The sequence below is a fragment of the Elephas maximus genome, chromosome 4 (assembly GCF_024166365.1).
Source record: "Elephas maximus indicus isolate mEleMax1 chromosome 4, mEleMax1 primary haplotype, whole genome shotgun sequence".
In the NCBI taxonomy this organism is placed as follows: domain Eukaryota; kingdom Metazoa; phylum Chordata; class Mammalia; order Proboscidea; family Elephantidae; genus Elephas; species Elephas maximus.
The window spans coordinates 53,630,922-53,656,562 of record NC_064822.1 but is presented as its reverse complement, the minus strand read 5'-3'; the positions used below and the strand labels follow the sequence as shown (position 1 = coordinate 53,656,562).

The 25,641-nt window shown below is 38.6% G+C and overlaps 1 protein-coding gene across 1 annotated transcript in view; it reads right to left on the bottom strand.

Annotated features, from left to right (window-relative positions):
- Positions 1-25,641, bottom strand: part of TUBAL3 (tubulin alpha like 3) — a 38,166-nt gene that overhangs the window by 11,460 nt on the left and 1,065 nt on the right. Inside the window, exon 2 of the mRNA XM_049884805.1 lies at positions 4,468-4,711. Within this exon, the coding sequence (XP_049740762.1) occupies positions 4,468-4,711 (244 nt within the window). The remainder of the gene's footprint in view (positions 1-4,467; positions 4,712-25,641) is intronic.

Sequence of the window (25,641 nt, the reverse complement as noted above, 5' to 3'; positions counted from 1 at the left end):
CAAAAGGACAAGTTTCATATGATTTCACTTACCTGAAATATATAGAATGGGCAAATTCGTGGAGACAAAAAGTAGGGTAGAGGTTACCAGGGGCTGGGTTGGGAGAGGAGAAGTTATTGCTAAACAGGTACAGACTTTCTGTTTGGGGTGACAAAAAGGTTTTGATAACAGACAGTGGCGATGGTTGCACAACACTGTGAATTTAATTAAGATCCCTGAATTGTTCATTTATAAATGGTTGAAATGGAAAATTTTATGTTGTATGTATTTTACCACAATTAAAGTAAAAGAAGAAAAAACAAAACCACAACCAAAAAACACATTTCCTTGATTCCAAAACCACTTCAGGCTAAACTTGTTTATCCATTTCCACAACTTTGACTATCATCTCTGCTGGATGACTCAGTAATCCTGCCACACATCTTTGTCTTCAGCTGGGACCAACCTGCTGATACTTGAAATTCTTTGTGCTCAAAACTGAACTTATCTTTACTCACACAAAACTAAGCCTTCCTCTGGAATTTCTATTTCATTTATCAATCCCATTATTAAGCTAGTAAAATCTTGATGGCACTTCTGACTTCTGTCTGGGACGTTCATAGTTGCACGGCTCTGTTTTAACAGAATCACTCAAATCAGTTTCTTCCCTCCATTCTCCATTCTCAACATCATAACCCTAGGTGAATCCACATATTACAACTTTCTCATAATTGTCTCAATACACTTTCTCCCTCTCTAGATCAGTACTTGGCGTGTAAACCCAAACTAATTGCTGTCTAGTCAACTCCAACTCATGGTGACCCCATGCATGGCAGAGAAGACATGTGCTCCACAGAGTTTTCAATGGCTGATTTTTCAGAAGTAGATCACCAAGTCTTTCTTCTGAGACACCTGTGGGTGGATTCAAACCACCAGCCTTTCAGTTAGTAGCCACATGTTTAACCGTTTGTACCACCCAGGAACTCCACCTGGCACATAGTAAAAAAAAAAAAGACCCATTGCCATAGAGTCAATTCCAACTCATAGCAACCCTATAGGAAGAGGAGAACTACCCCATAGGATTTCCAAGGAATGCCTGGTGGATTCAAACTCCAGACCTTTTGGTTAGCAGCCATAGCTCTTAATCACTACACCACCTGGTGCTAAATAAATGTTCTATCAATTACTGAATTTAACTTATTAATGAAAGAATTAAGCCTCTGACATTAATCTTAAAAAAAAGTTACCATCAAGTAGATTACTACTCATAGCGACCATACAGAACAGAGTAGAACTGCCCCATAGGGTTTCCAAGGAACAGCTGGTGAATTCAAACTACAAACCTTTTGGTTAGCAGCCGACCTCTTAACCACATTCTAAACCTGACTTCTTCCTGCACCAAAATCTTCAGTGGCCCCCCATTTCCTATCAAATTCAGATCAAACGCCTTATTCAAGAAGACCCTATGATCTACCTCCATTACCGTTTAAACCTCCTATGACTCCTCTATATCAACACACTCCCCATGTTCAAGGCAAAAAAAAAAAAAAACACTCAGTTCTCTGAATGTGCCTTCGCTCATGATTTTCTTTCTCTCACCTGTGAACTCTTAAAATCTTCCCACCCACTCTTCAAGACTCAGATGGAATAGCACTTTGTCCACATAGACTTTTCTGATCTCTTCCATAGAAGGCTCATGCCTCATTTCCTTTAGATCCCTACAAAAGACACCTTCTCAGTAAGCCCTTCCTTAACAACCCTATAGAAAAAGCGATAATCCCACCTCCCCTTACCATACACAAACATACACAATATTTCGTTATTTCCATCACCCTGCTTTATTTTTCTCTATTCCACTTATCACCATTGGACATCTATTTATTTTGTTTTTAGTGGTCTCCACCCCACTAGAATGTAGGCTGCATCATGAGGACACAGATTATATCCTAATCCTTAAACCTCATATACGTATATATAGCCAAAACCAAACCCATTGCTATCTAGTCTGTAATCTTGATGGAAGCAGACTGCCACATCTTTCTCCCACGGAGCAGCTTAGTAGATTCGAGCCACTGACTTTTTGGTAACAGCCGAGCACTTAACCGTTGCCAACAGAACTCCTTATATATATACACATACATATACATATACACATACACATACACATACACATACACATACACATACACATACACATACACATACACATACACATACACATACACATACACATACACATACACATACACATACACATACACATACACATACACATACACATACACATACACATACACATACATATATTTCCAGTGTCAAGAATGGAACCTAACACATTTACACATATGACGCTTTCTTATTTGTTGAATAAAACAGGGAAAATAAGTGCCTTCTCCCTGAATTCTGAAACACTCTGCCTCTTTGTCTTAATCAGCTCAGGACTCTTATTCAACCTTCCCTTCAGGCTATGTTCTGGACAATCAGGGAACTTCTCCCAGTCTTTGTCTGCCATTTATCTCTCCTCTGATTTCCTCAACTTCTAACCCTAATCCTTAAATCTATTTTCTTAGTTTTTTGGATTGACACAAATTTTAAAAATCTACAATCTCAGTAATACTAGGACATAGCTTCTCACATTGCTTCATCAGCTACATTTACCAAAACCCACAGGGGACACGTCCCACCCTGCCTGGGTTTCTGGGACACCCAACTCCAGCTGAAGTTCACAGTTACAAACTCCAGTTTGTAAAGGAAACTCAGATGTTCTCTTAAGGCCCTTATAGCTCAAGTCAGAATACAATGTAGGTTATATAAGACAACCTCTCTTAGCCTCCATATTAGTCTGACATGTTCTTAAAGTTATCAATACTAACTTACATTTTATTATTTCACATCTTGCAGTTAATACTGACTCTGTATATATGCATCTTGACCTCAATAATTCTTAACTTCAAACTTTTAATAAAACTGTTTGTCTTTTGATTCATATTGACATCAATCTACTTTCTCCATCAGTTTGTTAAATGATCCTGTCTCTGTTCTAGCTAGGAAATGAACTCCAATATAGTATGAACAGACTGTATTTTCCATAGAAGTTCACAAAAACATCTTTTACCTCATGTGTTCTTCCAGGACCTTGCTATTCCCACATCAAGAGGTAGGGTCTACATCCCCTCCCTGGGTGGATATTTGTAACTGTTCCAACCATAAAGAACAGCTGAAGTGATACTATTTAACTTCGAAGGCTAGGTTATAAAAATGCCATGCACTTCTTCCTTGTTCTCATGGGATGCTTGTTCTTGAAACCCAGCCAAGTAGCCCATTCAGAGACTCACATCAGGAGAGAACAAGGCCTCACCCATAGTGCTAGGTCAGCTATCAGTCAACAGCCAGCACCAACTTGCTAGTCATGTGAATAAGCCACTTTGAAAGTGGATCCCTGAGCCACCTTAGCTAACACTACATGCAACAGAGAAAAGTGGTCCTCTCTGAGCCCTGCCCAAATTTCAGATTTGTGAACAAAATAGAAATGTTATTGTTTTAAACCACTAAGTTTTGGGCTGGTTTGTTATACAGCCATAATTAACTAGACATTGGTGGTCCAGCTGTAGAGTTCTTGCCTTCCATGCGGAAGACCCGGGTTTTATTCCATCACCTGTTTGTCAGTTGAGGCTTGCATTTTGCTATGATGCTGAACAGGTTTCAGTAAACCTTCCAGATTAAGACAGACTAGGAAGAAAGGCCTGCTGATCAACTTCCAAAAAGCAGCCAATGAAAACCCTGTGGATCACAAAGGTCCAATCCATAACAGATCGTTGGGGATGGCACAGGACCAGGCAGCATTTTGTTCCTCTGTGCATGGGGTCGTCATGAGTTGGGGGGCTGACTCAAGGGCAGCTAATGACAATAACAACATATAGTATCAAACCCAAATCAACCCTTCTCTCTAGCTTTTCCCTTAAGTCAATAAGACCCCTTCTGTCTCCAGTATTTTTCTAGCTGTATTTCAAGAGTTTTTATGCAATATACTACAAAGTCTGCCATTAATAATTATAAAATAGCATTGATCTTCCCCACAATTAGAAGATGTATTTGGCTCCTTGCTTCTTTAGAATTATTCTCAAATATTTTATTCTTTATAAACAAGTAATGCCAAACGTTCAGATTCTTTGCCAGTAGCAACTAGCTCTCTAATCTAGGAAGAGATTTCATGTCCTGTTCCATTAGATGTATATGAAGAAATTACTATGGTTTTAATTAGTTTCATCACCCAGAAAAAAAAAGCTAACCAATCTTCCCTTTGGGTATGTTTGTTATGCTAATCACCTAAATGGCCATTGACCGATCCTCTGCATTTGGGAAAAGTCTAAATGATTTGATTCAGATAGATTAGTACAATCTGATAATCCCACCCACTGATACTTGACTTGTTTGTTTGCTTTGACTGTGGACCTGGTTGAGTACACTAGAATTTAAAACTTACATTACCTATAACAGTTGGTTCCAGGTCCACGAAGAGAGCTCTGGGCACATACTTCCCAGCTCTTGTCTCACAGAAGAAGTTATTGAAAGGTGCATTCGTAGGCTCCATTTTAGCATTTTCTAATTGATCAATTTTAGTGTCAAGGACGACACCATCTGACTGGATTCCATGTTCCAGGCAATAGAGTTCCCAAAGAGCATCCCCAATCTGGACACCAGCTTGACCAATGTGAATGGAAAGGCTCTCCCTCTGAAATAAACCAATGCAAATTAGAACTGAACAGGCCTTCTTAGATAAGATGAGCTATGTTATTCAGAACCTCTGGTTACAAATGAAAGAAATCACAGTAACTTAAGCCAACAAGAGAAATACTTTAAAAGGATAATCGAAAGTGTTTTGTGGAAACCAAAAACCAGGGTATAGCTAGGCTTCAGAAGCAACAGAAAATAAAGACTCAAGTTCTACTTAAAGGTTCCTTTCAGCAACATAAATTAAGCACGTACTGAGTATTAAGCTAAAAACTGAATTAAGACTGTATATACGCAGGACTGATTTGCCCAGAATAAATAGAGCTAGTTATTTGGGGGAAAAAAAAAATCAATGTATACTTTCGTCACATATTAAAACTCATTGCAGATAAATTAAAGATGTTACATTTTCATGCCTTGAGCTTTTACTTATCTGTTCTCTAAATAAGGATATTCTAAGCTTAAAAGTAATGGAAAATTTGCCAAGGATAAAAGGCATAGATTTAACTACCCAAAATGTAAAGATAGGCAAAGGTCTGCAATAAGCATGATGAAGGGCTATACATCAAACAATTTTAAGTTACATCAATTTAAAAAACAAAACTTGAGACATCCATTAGATAAATAGGCAAGCAACATAAAAAAATGAATTACAAAAGAAAGAAAGAACCCAAAATGCAAAGATTTAGACACAACGGCATTCACGGCTTTATCACTGATAAAAGTAAAAAACGAGAACAAATCTATTTAACCAATCACCTATTGTTGGACATTTAAAGGATGGTGCATCAATACGATGAAATGTTATGCAGTCTTTACATGTTTAAAAAAAAGAAAATTATGACATGGAAAATGTTTATGATAAAATGTTAAATAAAAACATTTAAAATGTATTAATTGTATATACAGTATATTAGTATAATATCACTTGTGTTTAAAAATATGCACAGACTGAGCTTCTGTGAAGGGTGATGAAAAAATGTAGAAACAGGTACCAATAATGGTTGTACAACATGGTGAACGTAATTAAAGTCACTGAACTGTACACATAAAGTGGTTGAAATGGCAAATGCTTTTGTTGTATATATTTCACTACAGTAATTTTTTTTTTTAATAGGCATAGAAAAATCTGAAAGAAAATACATCAAAATATGAACTCCAGCTATATCTGGGTACCGATTTTTCTTTCTTTTTTTTATTTAAACTTTACTGTTTTTCTCCACCCCCATCAGCTCTCACTCCCCACCCAATGAAAAATCTAATGATACAGGTTTCACTTAAAAATCATCTTTTTTTTTTTTTTTGCTTGAGCAAATAACTTTTTTGGTAATTTAAATAGACACAAGTATCTACTCCTCTATGAGGGGAAAGAAAAAGTTAAATTCCAAAATGGTAACAATTGCTGATTTTAATTGTGCTGTGTTTAGATTGTCAGCAGTCATGGATCAAGTTCACATTGAGGGTTCTACACAGTGAGAAGCCTGTTTTCTGCATCACCAAGGCCATTCAGCTTGTTTGATATGATAAGCTGATAGGCTGCCCTGCACTCTTCTGGGGCAGCACTTTCCCAAGGCCTCAGGCCCCCTAGGTCAATCACTGGCCTGTGGCCTGCCCACACCACTAGTCTGAGAGAGAGAGCTCTTGCCAGTTCCACCCCTGCAATCTGACTTGGACTCTGTTCATCCTTAGCTGCATCAAAACCCTTGTACTTTGTCTCCTTGATTCACAAGGCATAACACAGCCTTCTCTGCTTATGAGAAATTCAAATTTGCTACTTTGGTAGAACTCCCATCTTGGTTCTTCTCTGGATAACTACCAATCTATTTTAACAAAGGCTGCAAACTTAATTTTAAAAGCACTCGCTTAGTTCCGATGAATATTCAAACCTGTATTTATCTGGTACATAAAAATCAAAACAACACATTCCAATATGAACAGGGTTTTTAACATCCTTATCTTTTAAGCATACTTTTTATTCTCCCCTCCTGTTAGATTTAAAATAAGATAAACATATATTCTATTGTAATCAATATCAAAACTTGGTTCCCTAGATTCAGGTAAAACTCAGAAAAAAGGCGGGGGGGAGCACTCAGTGTTTCTACATTATGATAGTCTCTTAGTCTGTAAAGTTTATTGTTGTTAGTTTATTGTTGTTAGTTGTTAGTTGCCATATAATGGAATGAAATGTTACCCGGTCCTGCACCATCTTCATGATTGTTGGTATGTTTATAGGGTCAATATGAGTGGGAATCGACTCAAAGTCAACAGGTTTGGTTTTGGGGGGGTTTAAGTCCATCGTTGCCTCTATTGTACAATGCCTTCCAACCTAGGGGGCTCATCTTCCAGCACTACATTGGACAATATTCTGTTGTGATCCATTTTCATTGGCTCATTTTTGGAAGGGCCCTGGTGGTGAGGTGGTTAAGAGCTCAGCTGCTACCAAAAGTTCAGCAGTTCAATTACACCAGCCACTCCCTGGAAACCCTGTGGGGCAGTTCTACTCTTTCCTGTTCAGAAGTAGATTGCCAGGCCTTTCATCCTAATCTGTCTTAGTCTGGAAGCTCCACTGAAACCTATCCACCATGAGTGACCCTGTCTGCCAGTTGGTAGTGATATGGTGACTTGTGTGTTGCTATGATGCTGGAAGCTATACCACCAGTATTTCAAATACCAGAAGGGTCACTGTAAAGTTTAAATGTAGGTGTCTATCACCAGGTCCCCCACATGTCTGTCAGTTTATCTTACTGTGGGGGCTTGTGTGTTGCTGTGATGCTGGAAACTATGCCACTGGTATTCAGATAGCAGCAGGGTCACCCATGGAGGACAGGTTTCAGCTGAGCTTCCAGACTAAGACAGATGAGGAAGAAGGACCCGGCAGTCCACTTCTGAAAACCATTAGCCAGTGAAAACCTTATGAATAGCAGCAGAACGTTGTCTGATATAGTGCTGGAAGATGAGCCCCCCAGGTTAGAAGGCACTCAAAAGATGACTGGGGAAGAGCTGCCTCCTCAAAGTAGAGTCGACCTTAATGACGTGGATGGAGTAAAGCTTCCGGGACCTTCATTTGCTGATGTGGCACGACTCAAAATGAGAAGAAACAGCTGCAAGCATCCATTAAGAATCGGAACCTGTAATGTACCAAGTATGAATCTAGGGAAATTGGAAACCATCAAAAATGAAATGGAACGCATAAACATCGATATCCTAGGCGTTAGTGACCTGAAATGGACTGGTATTGGCCATTTTGAATCGGACAATCATATAGTCTACTACGCTGGGAATGACAACTTGAAGAGGAATGTTGTTGCATTCATCATCAAAAAGAATGTTTCAAAATCTATCCTGAAGTACAATGCTGTCAGTGATAGGATAATATCCATACGCCTACAAGGAAGACCAGTTAATACGACTATTATTCAAATTTACACACCAACCACTAGGGCCAAAGATGAAGACATAGAAGATTTTTATCAACTGCTGCAGTCTGAAATTGCTCAGACATGCAATCAAGATCCATTGATAATTACTGGCAATTGGAATGCAAAAGTTGGAAACAAAGAAGAAGGATCAATAGTTGGAAAATACAGCCTTGGTGATAGAAAAAATGCTGGGGCTTGAATGATAGAATTTTGCAAGACCAATGACTTCTTCATTGCAAATAACTTCTTTCACCAACATAAACGGCAACTATACACATGGACCTCACCAGACTGAATACACAGGGATCAAATTGACTACATCTGTGGAAAGAGCCGATGGAAAAGCTCAATATCATCAGTCAGAACAAGGCCAGGGGCTGACTGTGGAACAGACCATCAATTGCTCGTATGCAAGTTCAAGGTGAAACTGAAGAAAATCAGAGCAAGTCCACGAGAGCCAAAATATGACCTTGAGTATATCCCACCTGAATTTACAGACCATCTCAAGAATAGATTTGACACATTGAACAGTAGTGACCGCAGACCAGATGAGTTGTGGAATGACATCAAGGACATCATCCATGAAGAAAGCAAGAGGTCACTGAAAAGACAGGAAAGAAAGAAAAGACCAAGATGGATGTCAGAGGAGACTCTGAGACTTGCTCTTGAGCATCAAGCAGCTAAAGCAAAAGGAAGAATCAATGAAGTAAAAGAACTGAACAGAAGATTTCAAAGGGCAGCTTGAGAAGACAAAGTATTATAATGACATGTGCAAAATTTACATTAGGTCAATGTGATTTGTTGTGTAAATTTTGAGTATCAATTGTTGAAAATAGTATTAAGATTTTTCATTATTACTATGGATTTGTCTATCGTTCTTGTTTTGTAAATTTTTGTAAAGAGAATATAATCTTTTTTTTTTTTTTACTATTTTTGTCTTTTAATTAGATAATTTAGCCCAATACATTTAATGCAGTAACTAATATAATTGTGTTTAGATATACTATCTTAGTTTGTGCTTTCTGTTTGTTCATTTGTTCGAGGTTATCTTTCCTTTCTGGTCTTCTTTTAAAATGATGTTTCATTTTGAACATGATAACAGTTTTATCACTCAGAAAGTAAAATAAAATTTGTATTACTCAAGATTCTTGGTTTGTACCACTTCTCATAACCTTGAGGAAATAAGGAAATAAATGTGTCATGGCTGCAATTCAATCATCCAACTGTGATATGTTATGCAGGTTTGGGATTAATACCTTCGAGGATTCACATGTGTTTAACCATAGTTTTGCCTATTTCATATAAATGGAATCAGACAATATATGGTACTTTGTGACTGACTTCTTTCCCTTAGCATGTACTTAAGGTTCATCCATGTTAAAGCATATATCAGTACTTCAGTTCTTTTTATTTTCTAATCATATTTTGTTGTATGGCTATACCACATTTTATTTATATATTCATCAGTTGATGGACAGTTGGGTTGTTTCCAGTTTCAGCCATTATGAATAATGCTGCTAGGGACATTCGTTTACCAGTTTTTATGTGTCTGTATGTCTTCATTTCTCTTTGATGGTAAAGTTATATTTATCATTCCATTTTCTCTCCACTACTAGGCAGCTGGAGGCCTGGTGGTGTGGTGATTAAGAGCTTGGCTGCTAATAAAAAGTTCAGCAGTTCGGATTCACCAGCCACTCCTTGGAAACCCTATGAGGCAGTTCTAGTCTGTCCTATAGGGTCTCTATGAGTCGGAATCAACTTGATGGAAACATGTTTTTTTGGTTTTTTATTACCCACCCCAGTGCCATCGAGTCGATTCCGACTCATAGCGACCCTATAGGATAGAGTGGAACTGCCGTAGAGTTAACTGCCGACCCTTTGGCTAGCAGCTGTAGCACTTAACCATTACGCCACCAGGTTTCTTATTAGAGGAAGTTAGATGTTTCATTTCTATTTCTAGTGTTTTTTTTGTTTGTTTGTTTCCTAGGGCTGCCATAACCAAGTATCACAAACCGGGTGGCTTAAAACAACAGAAATTTATTCTTTCACAGCTATGAAGACGTGAAAAATTGTCTGAGGGAATCTTTAAGAACTGGAATAAAAGCATTTTTCTCCAGAGAGGATTTGCATTTTCTTTTGCCAGGCACCTAGGGACATTACATATTTAAATGAAATTTATTCATTCAAGTTTTACTTTCAGACCATCTAAATGGTATGATTTGGGGCTGCCCATCTGTCTGAGGGCCAGCATGGTTATTGCTTCTCAGAGACAGTTTCCCCCAAATACCCTGCTCCTCTCAATGCCAAGAAAAATAACTTTGCAGTCTCTTGCGTGTCAAGGACTTGGATTTGCTTATCCTTATTCTGAAGGTATAACCTTTAAGAAACTGAGTTTTATGGTGAAAGGCCTCTTATTAGAGCCCTGGACATTGATTGCTCTCACTTGTTCCCGCTGAGTCCATGAAATTTTAAGATTTCTTGCTTGGCAAATACCTTTAATATAAATGGAGTTTCTAGCCTCCACTTACCTCTCTGGGTTCCTGCTTTTTACAAAATTTGGCCTGTAATGTTTTTCATATAGTCTACTATGCTGGGAATGACAACTTGAAGAGGAATGGTGCTGCATTCATCGTCAAAAAGAATGTTTCAAGATCTATCCTGAAGTACAATGCTGTCAATGATAGGATAATATCCATACACCTACACAGAAGACCAGTTAATATGACTATTATTCAAATATAGCCACCAACCACTAGGGCCAAAGATGAAGAAACAGAAGATTTTTATCAGCTGCTGCAGTCTGAAATTGATCGAACATGCAATCAGGATGCATTGATAATTACTGGTGATTTTAATGCAAAAGTTGGAAACACAGAAGAAGGATCAATAGTTGGAAAATATGGCCTTGGTGATAGAAACAATCCTGAAGATCGAATGATAGAATTTTGCAAGACCGAGGACTTCATTGCAAATACCTTCTTTCACCAACATAAACGACAACTATACACATGGACCTCGCCAGTTGGAACACACAGAAATCAAATTGACTACATCTGTGGGAAGAGACAATGGAAAAGCTCAATATCATCAGTTAGAACAAGGCCAGGGGCCAACTGTGAAACAGACCATCAATTGCTCATATGCAAGTTCAGGCTGAAACTGAAGAAAATCAGAGCAAGTCCACGAGAGCCAAAATAAGACCTTGAATATATCCCACCTGAATTTACAGACCATCTTAAGAATAGATTTGATGCATTGAACACTGGTGACCGAAGACAGGAGGAGTTGTGGAATGACATCTAGGACATCATACATGAAGAAAGCAAGAGGTCATTGAAAAGACAGGAAAGAAAGAAAAAAACAAAATGGATGTCAGAGGAGACTCTGAAACTTGCTCTCGAACGTCAAGCAGCTAAAACAAAAGGAAGAATTGATGAAGTAAAAGAACTGAACAGATAATTTCAAAGGGCAGCTCGAGAAGACAAAGCAAAGCATTATAATAACATGTGCAAAGAGCTGGATATGGGAAACCAAAAAGGAAGAACACGCTCAGTATTTCTCAAGCTGAAAAAACTGAAGAAAAAATTCAAGCCTCGAGCTGCAGTAGTGAAGGATTCCATGGGGAAAATATTAATGATGCAGGAAGCATCAAAAGAAGATCGAAGGAATACACAGAGTCACTATACCAAAAAGAATTAGTCGACGTTCAACCATTTCAAGAAGTGGCATATGATCAGGAACCAATGGTACCAAAGAAAGAAGTTCAAGCTGCTCTGAAGGCATTGGTGAAAAACAAGGCTCCAGGAATTGGTGGAATATCAACTGAGATGTTTCAACAAACAGATGCAGCACTGGAGGTGCGCACTCGTCTATGCCAAGAAATGTGGAAGACAGCTTCCTGTCCAACTGACTGGAAGAGATCCATATTTATGCCTATTCCCAAGAAAGGTGATCCAATCGAATGTGGAAATTATAGAACAATATCATTAATATCACACACAAGCAAAATTTTGCTGAAGATCATTCAAAAACAGCTGCAGTAGTATATCGACAGGGAACTGCCAGAAATTCAGGCTGGTTTCAGAAGAGGATGTGGAACCAGGGATATCATTGCTGATGTCAGATGGATCCTGGCTGAAAGCAGAGAATACCAGGAAGATGTTTACCTGTGTTTTATTGACTATGCAAAGGCATTCGACTGTGGCTCATAATAAATTACGGATAACATTGCGAAGAATGGAAACTCCAGAACACTTAACTGTGCTCATGAGGAAGCTTTACATAGATCAAAAGGCAGTTGTTCGGACAGAACAAGGGGATACTGATTGGTTTAAAGCAGGAAAGGTGTGCGCCTTGTATTCTTTCACCATACCTATTCAATCTGCATGCTGAGGAAATAATCTGAGAAACTGGACTATACGAAGAACAACAAGGCATCAGGATTGGAGGAAGACTCATTAACAACCTGCGTTACGCAGATGACACAAGCTTGCTTGCTGAAAGTGAAGATGACTTGAAGCACTTATTAATGAAGATCGAAGACCACAGCCTTCAGTATGGATTGCACCTCAACATAAAGAAAACAAAAATCCTCACAACTGGACCAATGAGCAACATCATGATAAACGGAGAAAAGATTGAAGTTGTCAAGGATTTCATTTTACTTGGATTCACAATCTATGGCCATGGAAGCAGGAGTCAAGAAATCAAAAGATGCATTGCATTGAGTAAATCTGCTGCAAAGGACCTCTTTAAAGTGCTGAAGAGCAAAGATGTCACCTTGAAGACTAAGGTGTGCCTGACCCAAGCCATGGTATTTTCAATCACATCATATGCATGTGAAAGCTGGACAATGAATAAACAAGATCGAAGAAGAATTGATGCCTTTGAATTGTGGTGTTGGCGAAGAATATTGAATATACCATGGGTTGCCAGAAGAACGAATAAATCTGTCTTAGAAGAAGTACAGCCAGAATGCTCCTTGGAAGCAAGGATGGCAAGACTGCATCTTACACACTTTGGACATGTTGTCAGGACGGATCAGTCTCTGAAGAAGGACATCATGCTTGGCAGAGTACAGGGTCAACAGAAAAGAGGAGACCCTCAACGAGGTGGATTGACACAGTCGCTGCAACAATGAGCTCACGCATAACAATGGTTGTAAGGATGGCTCAGGACCAGGCAGTGTTTCATTCTGTTGTGCATAGGGTCGCTATGAGCCAGAGCCGACTCAACGGCACCTAACAACAACGTTTTTCTATCTTACTCATCAATAATTTAAGATGTTCTTTTGCGCTTTAATCAGAATTTTTTGGTTTTTTTCATTTAGCCAGGGGGTGGGCAGGTAGTATCCAAATAACTTAACACATCATACTACAAATGGAACCCCATTTGTTCATTTTCTTGGGCATGTCTCTTATTAAAATTGTGAGTCTCTGGCATTCAATAGAAAAATGGAATCCATTTACATTTATTGTGATTACCAATATGTTTGGATTTATTCTTGTCACTTCGTGTCATGATTTCTATTAACTATGCTTTCTTCCTATTTGATGGATTGATTGTATTTTCTTTATTTGGCAGCTTTTCCTCTAGTAGCTTGAAGTTGTAAGACCTTTTTCAGTACTTCTAGCTATTACTCTTAAAATTTTAACATGTATATTTAATTACTTATGCAATTTCGTATATATTAAGTATATGTTTCAAGGAGCAGCTAGTGGATTTGAACTTCCAAACTGTTGATTAGCAGCCTGAGCTCTTAACCACCAGGGCTCCAGATATAATTTTATATTTTCACAGTCTTTTAGAGATATGTTCCCCGCTGCACACAAACATATGCACCTTCACCCCCATTGCTTCCAACATTGATACATATGAAGTTTTAGTGTTATAATGTTATTAAAATCCTTTTTAACACTAGCCATCAAGTATTATTTGGGCATAAATATAAGTTGTACCAGTTTGTTTTTTGCTTTTTATACACCACTGTTTCCTGTATCCTACTTCTTCTTTCTTATTTGATTCATTAGTGGTGTTGCTGGATTAAGCATGCAAGTAATTCTTTCAAAAATGTTATGTGAGTGGTAGGTTTTATGAGTTCATACATATCTAATATGTGTATACTTTGCCTTCATACTTAAATAATAATTTGGCTGTACATGTGATTTTAGGTTCCAAACCACGTTTCTTTAAAACAAGATATTGATCACCTAGCATCATTTGCCTATTCCACAGCAGCTAACAACAAGCATTCTTTGTTACCAGTAAAAAGTACTGCACTACTGTGATTATATTTTCTTTGTATATAATAGGTTTTTTTTTTAAACCTCTCTGAAAGATTTTGTCACTTTTCTCTTTATTTTTTTCCATGATGTGACTATATGGAAATCTTTATCCAATCACCTTGCTCTGTACTTGATGAACGCTTTTATTCTTCAGGTCATATCATTTGTCCACCACTCATCGGTCAGTGTGCTGTACTATAGTGGCTTTCATGTTGCCGTGATGCTAGAAGCTCTGCCACGGATATTTCAAATACCAGCAGGGTCACCCATGGTGGACAGGTTTTAGTGGAGCTTCTAGACTAAGACAGACTGGGAAGAAGGACCTGGCAGTCTAATTCCAAAAAAATTGACCAGTGAAAACCTGATGAATAGCAGCAGAACTTTGATACAATGCTGGAAGATGAACCCCTCAGGTTGGATGGCACTGAAAATATGAATGGGGAAGAGCTACCTCCTCAAAGTAGAGTTGACCTTAATGATGTGGATGTAGCAAAGTTTTCAAGATCTTCATTTGTTGATGTGGCATGGCTCAATATAGAAGAAACAGCTGCAAACATCCATCAATAATCAGAACGTGGAATGTACAAAATACAAACCCAGGGCAATTGGAAATCACCAAAACTGAAATTGAATGTGTAAAGAATGATATCCTAGGCATTAGGGAGCTAAAATGTACTAGTATTGGCCATTTTGAATTGGACGATCATACGGCCTACTATGCCAGAAATGACAAATTGAAGAGGAATAGTGTCACGTTCATCATCAAAAAGAACATTTCAGTATCTATCCTGAAGGACAATACTGTTGGTGACAGGATAATATCCATATGCCTACAGGAAGATAAGTTAAATGGACTATTATCAAATTTATACACCACCCCCTAGTACAAAAGATGAAAACATTGAAGGTTTTTACCAACTTCTGCAGCCTGAATTTGACTAAACATGCAATCAAAATGCATTGATAATCACTGGCAATTGGAATGCCAAAGTATGGAAATAAAGAAGAAGGATTAGTAGTTGGAAAATATGGCGTAGATGATAGAAACGACTCTGGAGGTAGCATGATAGAATTTTGCAAGACCAATGACTCATTCATTGCAAATACCTTTTTTCAACAACATAAATGGCCACTATACACATGAACCTCATCAGATGGAATGCACAGGAATCGAATCGACTATATCCGTGGACAGAGACAATGGAAAAGCTCAATATCACCGGTCAGAACAAGGCCAGAGGCCAATTGCAAAACAGACCATCAATTGCTCACATGCAAGTTCAAGTTGAAGATAAAGGGAATTAAAACAAGTTCACAAGAGCCAAAATATGACCATGATTATATCCCACCTGTATTTAGAGACAATCTCAAGAATAGATTTGACACACTGGACATTAATGACCAAAAATCAGATGAGTTGTGGGAGGACATCATACATGAAGAAAGCAGGCCATTAAAAGGACAGAAAACAAAGAAAAGATCAAAACGGATGTCAAAAAAACTTTGAAACTTGCCCTTGAACATAGAGTACCTAAAGCAAGTGTAACAGAAGATGAAGTAAAAGATGTGAACAGAAGATTTCAAAGGGTGGCTCAAGAAGACAAAGTAAAGTATTATAATGAAATGTGCAAAAACCTGCAGTTAGAAAACCAAAAAGGAAGAACATGCTCAACATTTCTCAATACAAAAGAACTGAGGAAAAAATTCAAGTCTCGAGTTGCAATATTGAAGGATTGTATGGGCAAAATATTGAACAACACATTAAAGCATCAAAAGAGGATGGAAGGAATACACAGAGTCAATGTACCAAAAAGAATTGTTCAATGTTCAACATTTTAGGAGGTAGTATATGATCAAGATCTAATGGTATTGAACGAAGACGTCCAGACTGCACGGAAGGCATGGCAAAAAATCAGGCTCCAGGAATTGATGGAATACCAACTGAGATGTTTCAACAATGGATGCAGCACTGGAGATGTTCACTTGTCCATGCCAAGAAATTTGGAAGACAGCTACCTGACCAACTGACTGAAAGAGATCCTTATTTGTGCCCACTCCAAAGAAAGGTGATCCAACAGACTGTGGAAATTATCAAACAATGTCATTATCACACTCAAGTAAAATTTTGCTGAAGATTATTCAAAAGCAGTCACAGTGGCACATCAGCAGGAAACTGCCAGAAATCAAGCGGGACTCAGAAGAGGATGTGGAACATTGCCATGTCAGATGTATCTTGGCTGAAAGAAAAGAATCCCCAGAAAGATGTTTATCTGTGTTTTATTGGCTCTGCAAAGGCATTCCACTATGTAGATCATAACAAATTGTGGGTCGTAACAAATTATGGATAACGTTGTGAAGAATGGGAATTCCAGAACACTTAATTGTGCTCATGTAGAATCTATACATAGACCAAGAAGCAGCTGTTCATACAGAACAAGGGGATATTGTGGAGTTTAAAATCTGTTTGCTGAACAAATAATCTGAGAAGATGGACAATACAAAGAAGAATGAAGCATCAGAAGATGACTTCGAGCACTTATTAATGAAGATCGAAGACCACAGCCTTCAGTATGAATTACACCTCAACATAAGGAAAACTAAATCTTCACAACTGGACCAATAGGCAACATCATGGTAAACAGAGAAAATACTGAAGTTGTCAAGAATTTTGCTTTAGTTGGATCCACAATCAATGCCCATGGAAGCAGCAGTCAAGAAGTCAGACAGTGTGTTGCACTGAGAAAATCTGCTGCACAAGACCTCTTCAAAGTGTTAGAAAGCAAAGATGTCACTTTGAGGACTAAGGTGCACCTAACCCAAGCCATGGTATTTTCAATTGCCTCATATGCATGTGAAAGCTGAACAATGAATAAGGAAAACCGAGGAAGAATTGATGTCTTTGAATTAATGGTATTGGTGAAGAATATTGAATATACCATGGACTGCCAGAAGAAAGAACAAATCTGCCTTGGAAAAAGTACAGCCATAATGTCCCTTTGAAGCAACAATGGCAAGACTTTTCTCACATACTCTGAATATGTTATCAGAAAGGACCAGTCCCTGGAGAAGGACATCATGCTTGGTTAGTAGAGGTTCATCAAAAAAGGGGAAGGCTCTCAATGAGATGGATTGACACAGTGGCTGCAACAATGGGCTTAAACACAGCAATGATTGTGAGGATGGTGCAGGACTGGGCAGTGTTTTATTCAGTTGTACGTAAGGTCTGTATGAGTCAGAACTAATTCGATGGCACCTAACAACAATAACATCTTTTCCAGGGTCTGGACATTTTATTCTTTTTATTTCTTTGGTTGTTGTCTACTTTTCATACTACTTATTCTCTCTCCTGGATTCTTATTAGATGGAAACGGAGTATTTCATTCTGTTATTCTGACTCTTACTCATACTCTCCTTCATAGTCATACTACATACTCTCCTTCCCTTGGCTCTTGCACTGTGTTTTTGGAGGATTCCTCAGCTAGAAATAATTTGTTTTTCAGCTATCTTAGTTCTGTTATTGAACTTGTCTTTTGGTTTCTTTTTATTTTAAACCATCTAAATTTTAATTTTTTCTTAGGTACATTGGCACATCAAATATCCCTTTAAAATCTTCTGTTTGCTTTATTCACTTTCCTTGTGTGATCATTCTTCCTCCTATGTGAGTTTGACAATTCTCTCATTGTGAAGGTTTCTTTTAAATCTTTCAGTACTAGCGATTTTGTCTTGTTTTCCTGTTTGTCTTAGAACTATTTTCCAGCTTTTCTTATTTTCTACCACTAATAATAAAGCGGAAGGCTTGGAAGTTACTACCAGTCAGAGTGGGCCTGTATCCTGTCTTCTGGTTTACTGGTCCCCAACCTTTCTAAGGTCTTCAGCTAACCTGAGGCACTGCCCTACATTTTTAGCCCCTGGGTCCCCACTCACTGCTTAAAGGTAGGGAAAATGCTACTACACAAGCAGAGGAGGAAGAAGAGGTTATTTGGTTTAACCGGTCCAAATATACCACCTGTCTTGGTTATCTAATGCTGTTATAACAGAAATACCACAAGTGGATGGCTTCAACAAACAGAAGTTTATTCTCTCACAGTCTAGCAGGCTAGAAGTCCAAATTCAAGGCATCAGCTCCAGGTGAAGTCTTTCTCTCTCTGCTGACTCTGGAGGAAGGTCCTTGTCATCAATCTTCCCCTGGACTAGGAGCTTCTCAGAGCAGGGACACCAGGTCCAAAGGAAGCACTCTTCTTCTGGTACTACTTTCTTGATGGTATAATCTCCTGTCTCTCTGCTCACGTCTCTCTTTTATATCTCAAAAGAAATTGGCTTAAATTATAGATTACTTTTGTAGACTGAGTCTAATTTAAAAAAAAAAGTCTAATAACTGCCACTAATCCCACCTCATTAACATCATGTTGTTGTTGTTAGGTGCCATCGAGTTGGTTCCGGCTCATAGCGACTCTATGCACAACAGAATGAAACACTGCCCGGTCCTGAGCCATCCTTACAATCGTTGTTATGCTTGAGCTCATTGTTGCAGCCACTGTGTCAATCCACCTCGTTGAGGGTCTTTCTCTTTTCCGCTGACCCTGTACTCTGCCAAGCATGATGTCCTTCTCCAGAGACTGATGCCTCCTGACAACATGTCCAAAGTATGTAAGATGCAGTCTTGCCATCCTTGCTTCTAAGGAGCATTCTGGCTGTACCTCTTCTAAGACGGATTTATTCGTTCTTTTGGTAGTCCATGGTATATTCAATATTCTTCGCCAACACCACAATTCAAAGGCATCAATTCTTCTTCGGTCTTCCTTATTCATTGTCCAGCTTTCACATGCATATGATGTGATTGAAAATACCATGGCTTGGGTCAGACGCACCTTAGTCTTCTAGGTGACATCTTTGCTCTTCAACACTTTAAAGAGGTCCTTTGCAGCAGATTTACTCAATGCAATGCATCTTTTGATTTCTTGACTCCTGCTTCCATGGCCATAGATTGTGAATCCAAGTAAAATGAAATCCTTGACAACTTCAGTCTTTCCTCCGTTTATCATGATGTTGCTCATTGGTCCAGTTGTGAGGATTTTTGTTTTCTTTATGTTGAAGCTCAATCCATACTGAAGGCTGTGGTCTTCGATCTTCATTAATAAGTGCTTCAAGTCATCTTCACTTTCAGCAAGCAAGCTTGTGTCATCTGCATAACGCAGGTTGTTAATGAGTCTTCCTCCAATACTGATGCCTTGTTCTTCTTCATATAGTCCAGCTTCTCAGATTATTTCCTCAGCATGCAGATTGAATAGGTATGGTGAAAGAATACAACCCTGGGCACACCTTTCCTGCTTTAAACCAATCAGTATCCCCTTGTTCTGTCCGAACAACTGCCTCTTGATCTATGTAAAGGTTTCTCATGAGCACAATTAAGTGTTCTGGAATTCCCATTCTTCACAATGTTATCCATAATTTGTTACGATCCACACAGTCGAATGCCTTTGCATAGTCAATAAAACACAGGTAAACATCTTCCTGGTATTCTCTGCTTTCAGCCAGGATCCATCTGACATCAGCAATGAGACCCCTGGTTCCACATCCTCTTCTGAAACCAGCCTGAATTTCTGGCAGTTCCCTGTTGATATACTACTGCAGCTGTTTTTGAATGATCTTCAGCAAAATTTTGCTTGTGTGTGATATTAATGATATTGTTCTATAATTTCCACATTCGATTGGATCACCTTTCTTGGGAATAGGCATAAATATGGAATTCTTCCAGTCAGTTGGACAGGAAGCTGTCTTCCACATTTCTTGGCATAGACGAGTGCGCACCTCCAGTGCTGCATCTGTTTGTTGAAACATCTCAGTTGATATTCCATCAATTCCTGGAGCCTTGTTTTTCACCAATGCCTTCAGAGCAGCTTGAACTTCTTCCTTCGGTACCATCGGTTCCTGATCATATGCCACTTCTTGAAATGGTTGAACGTCGACTAATTCTTTTTGGTATAATGACTCTGTGTATTCCTTCCATCCTCTTTTGATGCTTCCTGCATCATTTAATATTTTCCCCATGGAATCCTTCACTACTGCAGCTCGAGGCTTAAATTTTTTCTTCGGTTCTTTCAGCTGGAGAAACACCAAGCATGTTCTTCCTTTTTGGTTTTCCATCTCCAGCTCTTTGCACATGTCATTAACATCATAGAGGTAGGATTTACAACACATAGGAATAACACATCAGATGACAAAATGGTAGACAGTCACACAATACTGGGAATCATGACCTACCCAAGTTTACAGATATTTTGGGGGGACATAATTCAATCCATAACACTACCCAATTTAATCACCCCAAACTCAATCTGAATCTTGTATCTGTTAATTCCTCATGGGGAGCATCTTTAACCATATTGGTCTCCAGCAGCTTTCATCTAAACTTATTATGAGCTCTAATTGTCTTCAGTTTTGATCTTCATAAAGTCAATTCTGTCTTAGTCATCTAGCGCTATTATAACAGAAACACCACAAGTGGATGGCTTTAACAAAGAGAAGTTTATTTCCTCACAATAAAATAGGCTAAAAGTCCAAATTGAGGGCGTCAGCTCCAGGGAAGGCCTTCTCTCCTTGTCGGCTTTCTCATCAATCCTCCCCAGGACTAGGAGCTTCTCTGCACAGGGATATCCAGTTGAAAGGATACACTCTGCCCCCTGCACTGCTTTCTTAGTGCTATGAGGTCCCCCATGCTAGGCTTGCTTCTCTCTTGCATATCTCAAGAGATTGCCTCAAAACACAATCCAATCTTGTAGATTGAGTCCTGCCTCACTAACACAACTGCCACCCATCCTCCCTCATTAACATCACAGAGGCAGGATTTACAACATATAGGAAAATCACACAACATGGGAATCATGGCCCAGCCAATACACACATTTTGGGGGGGGGCATAATTCAATGCATGCCATCAGTCTTGTCTGCTCTTTCTCTGCCAGTAATTCCCCAAATTTTGGGCCATGTTAGAAAGAGTAAGCCAACTCCATTTTATAAAATCAAAATGGGTTTAGTTATTTTGTTGATATTGTCAGTTTCAAAAATGATGAGGGAAAATCAGAGGATTTGAGTATTTTCTTTTCTGGTACACTGCCACACTGATGATTTTTCATTAATGTTTTTAAATTCTCAACCTCACTTCCAGCTGTGACTAACCTGGATTAGCAAAAGAATCAGAAGAAAATTAGATAAAAATCTCTTTAAATATAATTTAAGAAATGCTTCTTGTTTTTTTAGCAACTTCTTTTTTCCTCGAAAAAGTATGTCTTAAAAAAGTTTCTTCAAGTAAGAATATTCTAATTTCAAGTCTGAAGGCCACCTAGTGACTGTCCTAAAGTCCTGAAAGAGTGAAAAAGCTTGCAAGTGATGAAAGTGTGGTGTTTACTGTTCAGCTTTCCTTTCTCTTCAAAGTTTCTTTCTTAAAGTATTTTTTAATATCAGCCAGGCAATTCACCGGCAAAGTAAGGAGAGGAAAAAAAAAAAGAACTTCTAAGCAGGGAATTTTTATAAAAAATCATTATTTAGCTCTGAGAAACAACTCTGATTGATATTCTGACATTGCTAAAGTTTTCTTTGATAGTTCTCTGTTGGCAGCCCTAGATGCCACAACCACAGTCGCTTGCCTTTGTCATTGCCACCCCATTCCACCCATGTTCTTCCCTTTCCCCTCCTCATGCCTCCTACCCCATTACTAACTTAATTCAGCATTTTACGTCTTCAATGGCCTCTTAGTAAGATAGTCTAGGCATAAAGAGAATCAGTCTCAGTCTATTTCTCCTGATTAATAGAGCCTCTTTGTGGCCATATATTTTTCTTCTCAAGTTTTATTCCCTTCTAAACCCAACAGCTAGAATTTCAGTGTTAGTTTTTTTGTTTTTTTACTTCCCTCAGTGGAATATCTGAAATCAAAGCAATTCAGTGAGAGGAAAAAAAAAAAAAAAGAATATACGCACACATAATGAGAGATTTTAAGGAACAAAACTGATTTCAAATATTTTGCCCCATTGTGCTTATAAATATACTTCTGTTTGTCAGGCCAGATGCTTGAATATTTTCAAGCTTACCATAAAATAACTGTCTTATTGGCAGCTTAAAGCTCATAGGCTCAATATCTTTAAACAAGCATTTTTCTAATTCTGATTTTTCTGTAAAAGGTGAGTTTGAGGGGTTAATGACAGAACTGAAGCATTTACGTTAAAAATGCAGAGTAGTAAATCAGATTGTTGGACGTGGCGGAATAAAAATTACACAGAGCTGAGAGAGAAATTGTGCATTCCCAGGGTTTTCCCTTTATAAACCAAGTTACCTACCAAAAAACCCAAAACCCGTTGCAGTTGAGTGGATTCCGAATCATAGTGACCCTAAAGGATGGAGTAGAACTCCACCATAGGGTTTCCGAGGAGCGCCTGGTGGATTTGAACTGCCAAACTTTTGATTTGAACTGACGAACTTTTGGTTAGCTCTTACGCACTACGCCACCAGGGTTTCCAAGTTACATACAACTAGTATATGCCAGTATGACCTTGTTGTTGTTGTGTGCCATCCAGTTGATTCTGACTCATAGTGACCCTATAGGATAGGTTAGAACCGTCCAGTGGCATTTCCTATGCTGAAATCTTTCCAGAAGCAGATCACTGGGTCTTTTCTCCCAAGGAGCCACTGGTGGGTTTGAACTGCCAACCTCTTGGTTAGCAGCCCAACATTTAACCATTGCTCCTCCAGGGCTCTTTAGTATAACCTTACTTGTTGTCAAAAAATTGAAGTACTTTCCTAACAGTTCTGAGTCACCCATGTTCCTCCCATGTTGCCCCAGACCCACCCCTAGGACCTCTGTATCCCTATTCCCACAAGCCAGCAACTAAAGAGAGCCTCTGGGAACCTGGCTCCAACCCTGATTGGTCAGTGTCTGTCCCAGTTAGCCCTGAAATTTCTTTGCTGCGCTTCGTGGTATCCAGCAATTTTCTGATTAAAACTTGCCTTCTATTCATTGTTTTCCTGCAATCTAAAACAGAGCCTGCCATGTTATAGTAGGAATTCAATACCCACTTGTGAATAAGTGAACAAAATGGTAAGTTCTCAAGTTTCCAACCATCGGAAAGGGATGTCTTGCATAAAACAACAGTATACTGATCATGGGAAAGAAATACCTCTGGTGCCAAACTGACATTCTGGATAATCTATCGCTTTGGGGGTTTGTTATCACAAGTTCCTCGAGGAATGACCACCTCTGATTACACCATCAAAACCAGTTTCAGGGCCTGCAGGGCTGAGGACATACTGATTTGTGAGGATCTCATCAAAGTATTAGATTAAAACTATAAAATTGCGATTTCTGTGGGCTACAAAGGTCAAATGGCAGCAATTTCATATGATTGAGTCTAAACATATGCCTCCCGTGACGCTCTGCATGGGTGAAGACCACTCCCTAGAGCCCTTTCCTGTACTGCATCCTGTAGAGTACTAACTGGTCCAATGCAATGCTTTTTCCTTTAATTTTTTGGTTGGGGTTGGGTGATGGATGGTTCTTAATGGAGAGCATCTTACTCCCTAACTTCCTGTCCTTTCAGAAAATATTTTTCCTTATTTTATAGAGATAATGCAAGTTCAGTATCTCATTAGTTTAAAAAGCTATAAAATACGAGAAAGTTAAAAAAAAAAAATTTAGAATACCCAAAGTTTGACCGCCTAGAGACATTTAAATACATAGACTTCATTTTTTTTCCTCTGTATAACCTTTTGTAATCTACAATTGTTTGTATGCTGAATATACCTCTACATTCCATGTTTCCCTTTAAAATTATACTCTTCCATTACATACTTCACAGATAACCTGTACTGGCTAAAAACATTCTTTCCAATGTATCAACTGTAATTAACCATTTCCCTATCATTGCTTATTTGTTGTTTTTAGTTGCCATCAAGTCAGCTTCGACTCGTGATGACTTCGTGTGTGACAGAACAAAAAGTTGTCCAGTCCTGCACCATCTTCAAGATTGTTGGTATATTTGAGTCCATTGTTCTGGCTATTGTGTCAATTCATCTCATTGAGGTTTTCGCTCATTTTCTTTGGCCCTCTCTCTCAGTCATATAGTGCTGCTATGGCAGAAATACCACCAGTGGATAGCTTTACCAAAATTTATGTTCTCACATCCTAGGAGGCTAGACGTCTAAATTCAGGGCATCCCTCCAGGAGAAGGCTTCCTCTCTCTGTTGGTTGTGGAGGAAGGTCCTTCTCATCAATCTTCCCCTGGACTAGGAGCTTCTCAGCATAGACACCCCAGGTCCAAAGGACCTGCTCTTCTCCTGGCACTACTTTCTTGATGGTATGAGGTCCCTTGTCTCTCCTGGTTTCTCTGATTTAGAAATCATGGCCTAGCCAAGTTGAAGCGTATTTTAGTGAAACACAATTTAATCCATGACACTCTCTACGTTACCAAACATGATGTCCTTTTCTACCTTTTAGTCTTTTCTAATGAATGTGCAAAGTAAGTTAAGTTGAAGTGCTGCCATCCTAAGGAACTTTTCTGGCTGCTTTTCTTCTAAGATTGATTTGTTCTTTAGGCAGTCCATGGTATATTCAATATTCTTCACCAACACCACAGGTTAAAAGCATCAGTTCTTCCTCTGTCTTCCCTTTGCATTATCCAACTTTTGCATGCATATGAAGTGATTGAAAAGGTCATTTTTTATTTAGGTTGCCTTTAATTTTCTGACATTATAAACAATGCTTTTAATATCATCCTGTATAAAACTCTGTGTGTGTAGTTTTATTTCTTAGAGCAGAGTTTCCCAAAAGTAAAATTATAGTGCCAAAGAAGAGGCTACTTTTAAAGGCTTAGACACATTCAGAACAATATTTAAAATTAAAGAATGTGTTCATTTGTTTATCAACTGTCTTTTTTATTTAAGAAGGAGCTTTATTTTGTGCTGTCTTTTGCTAACTTCTTAAAATTAGAGAATAAAGGCCCTTTCATTCTATTTTGCTAAGGACTGACTGTCTCTTCTGTATTGGGAGAGAGGCAGGCACTTAATTAGATTCCACTTGTTCCCTAGAGGCAGATCTGAGAACACATCTCCATTATCTTTGATAATTGGGGATACAGCATATCTAACATATATAATTTAGCATGTATATGGCCAATAACCAAATCTCATTTTAGATCACTACTTTCAACCTCTCTTCTCTCCAGTGCTAAGAAATACCTACC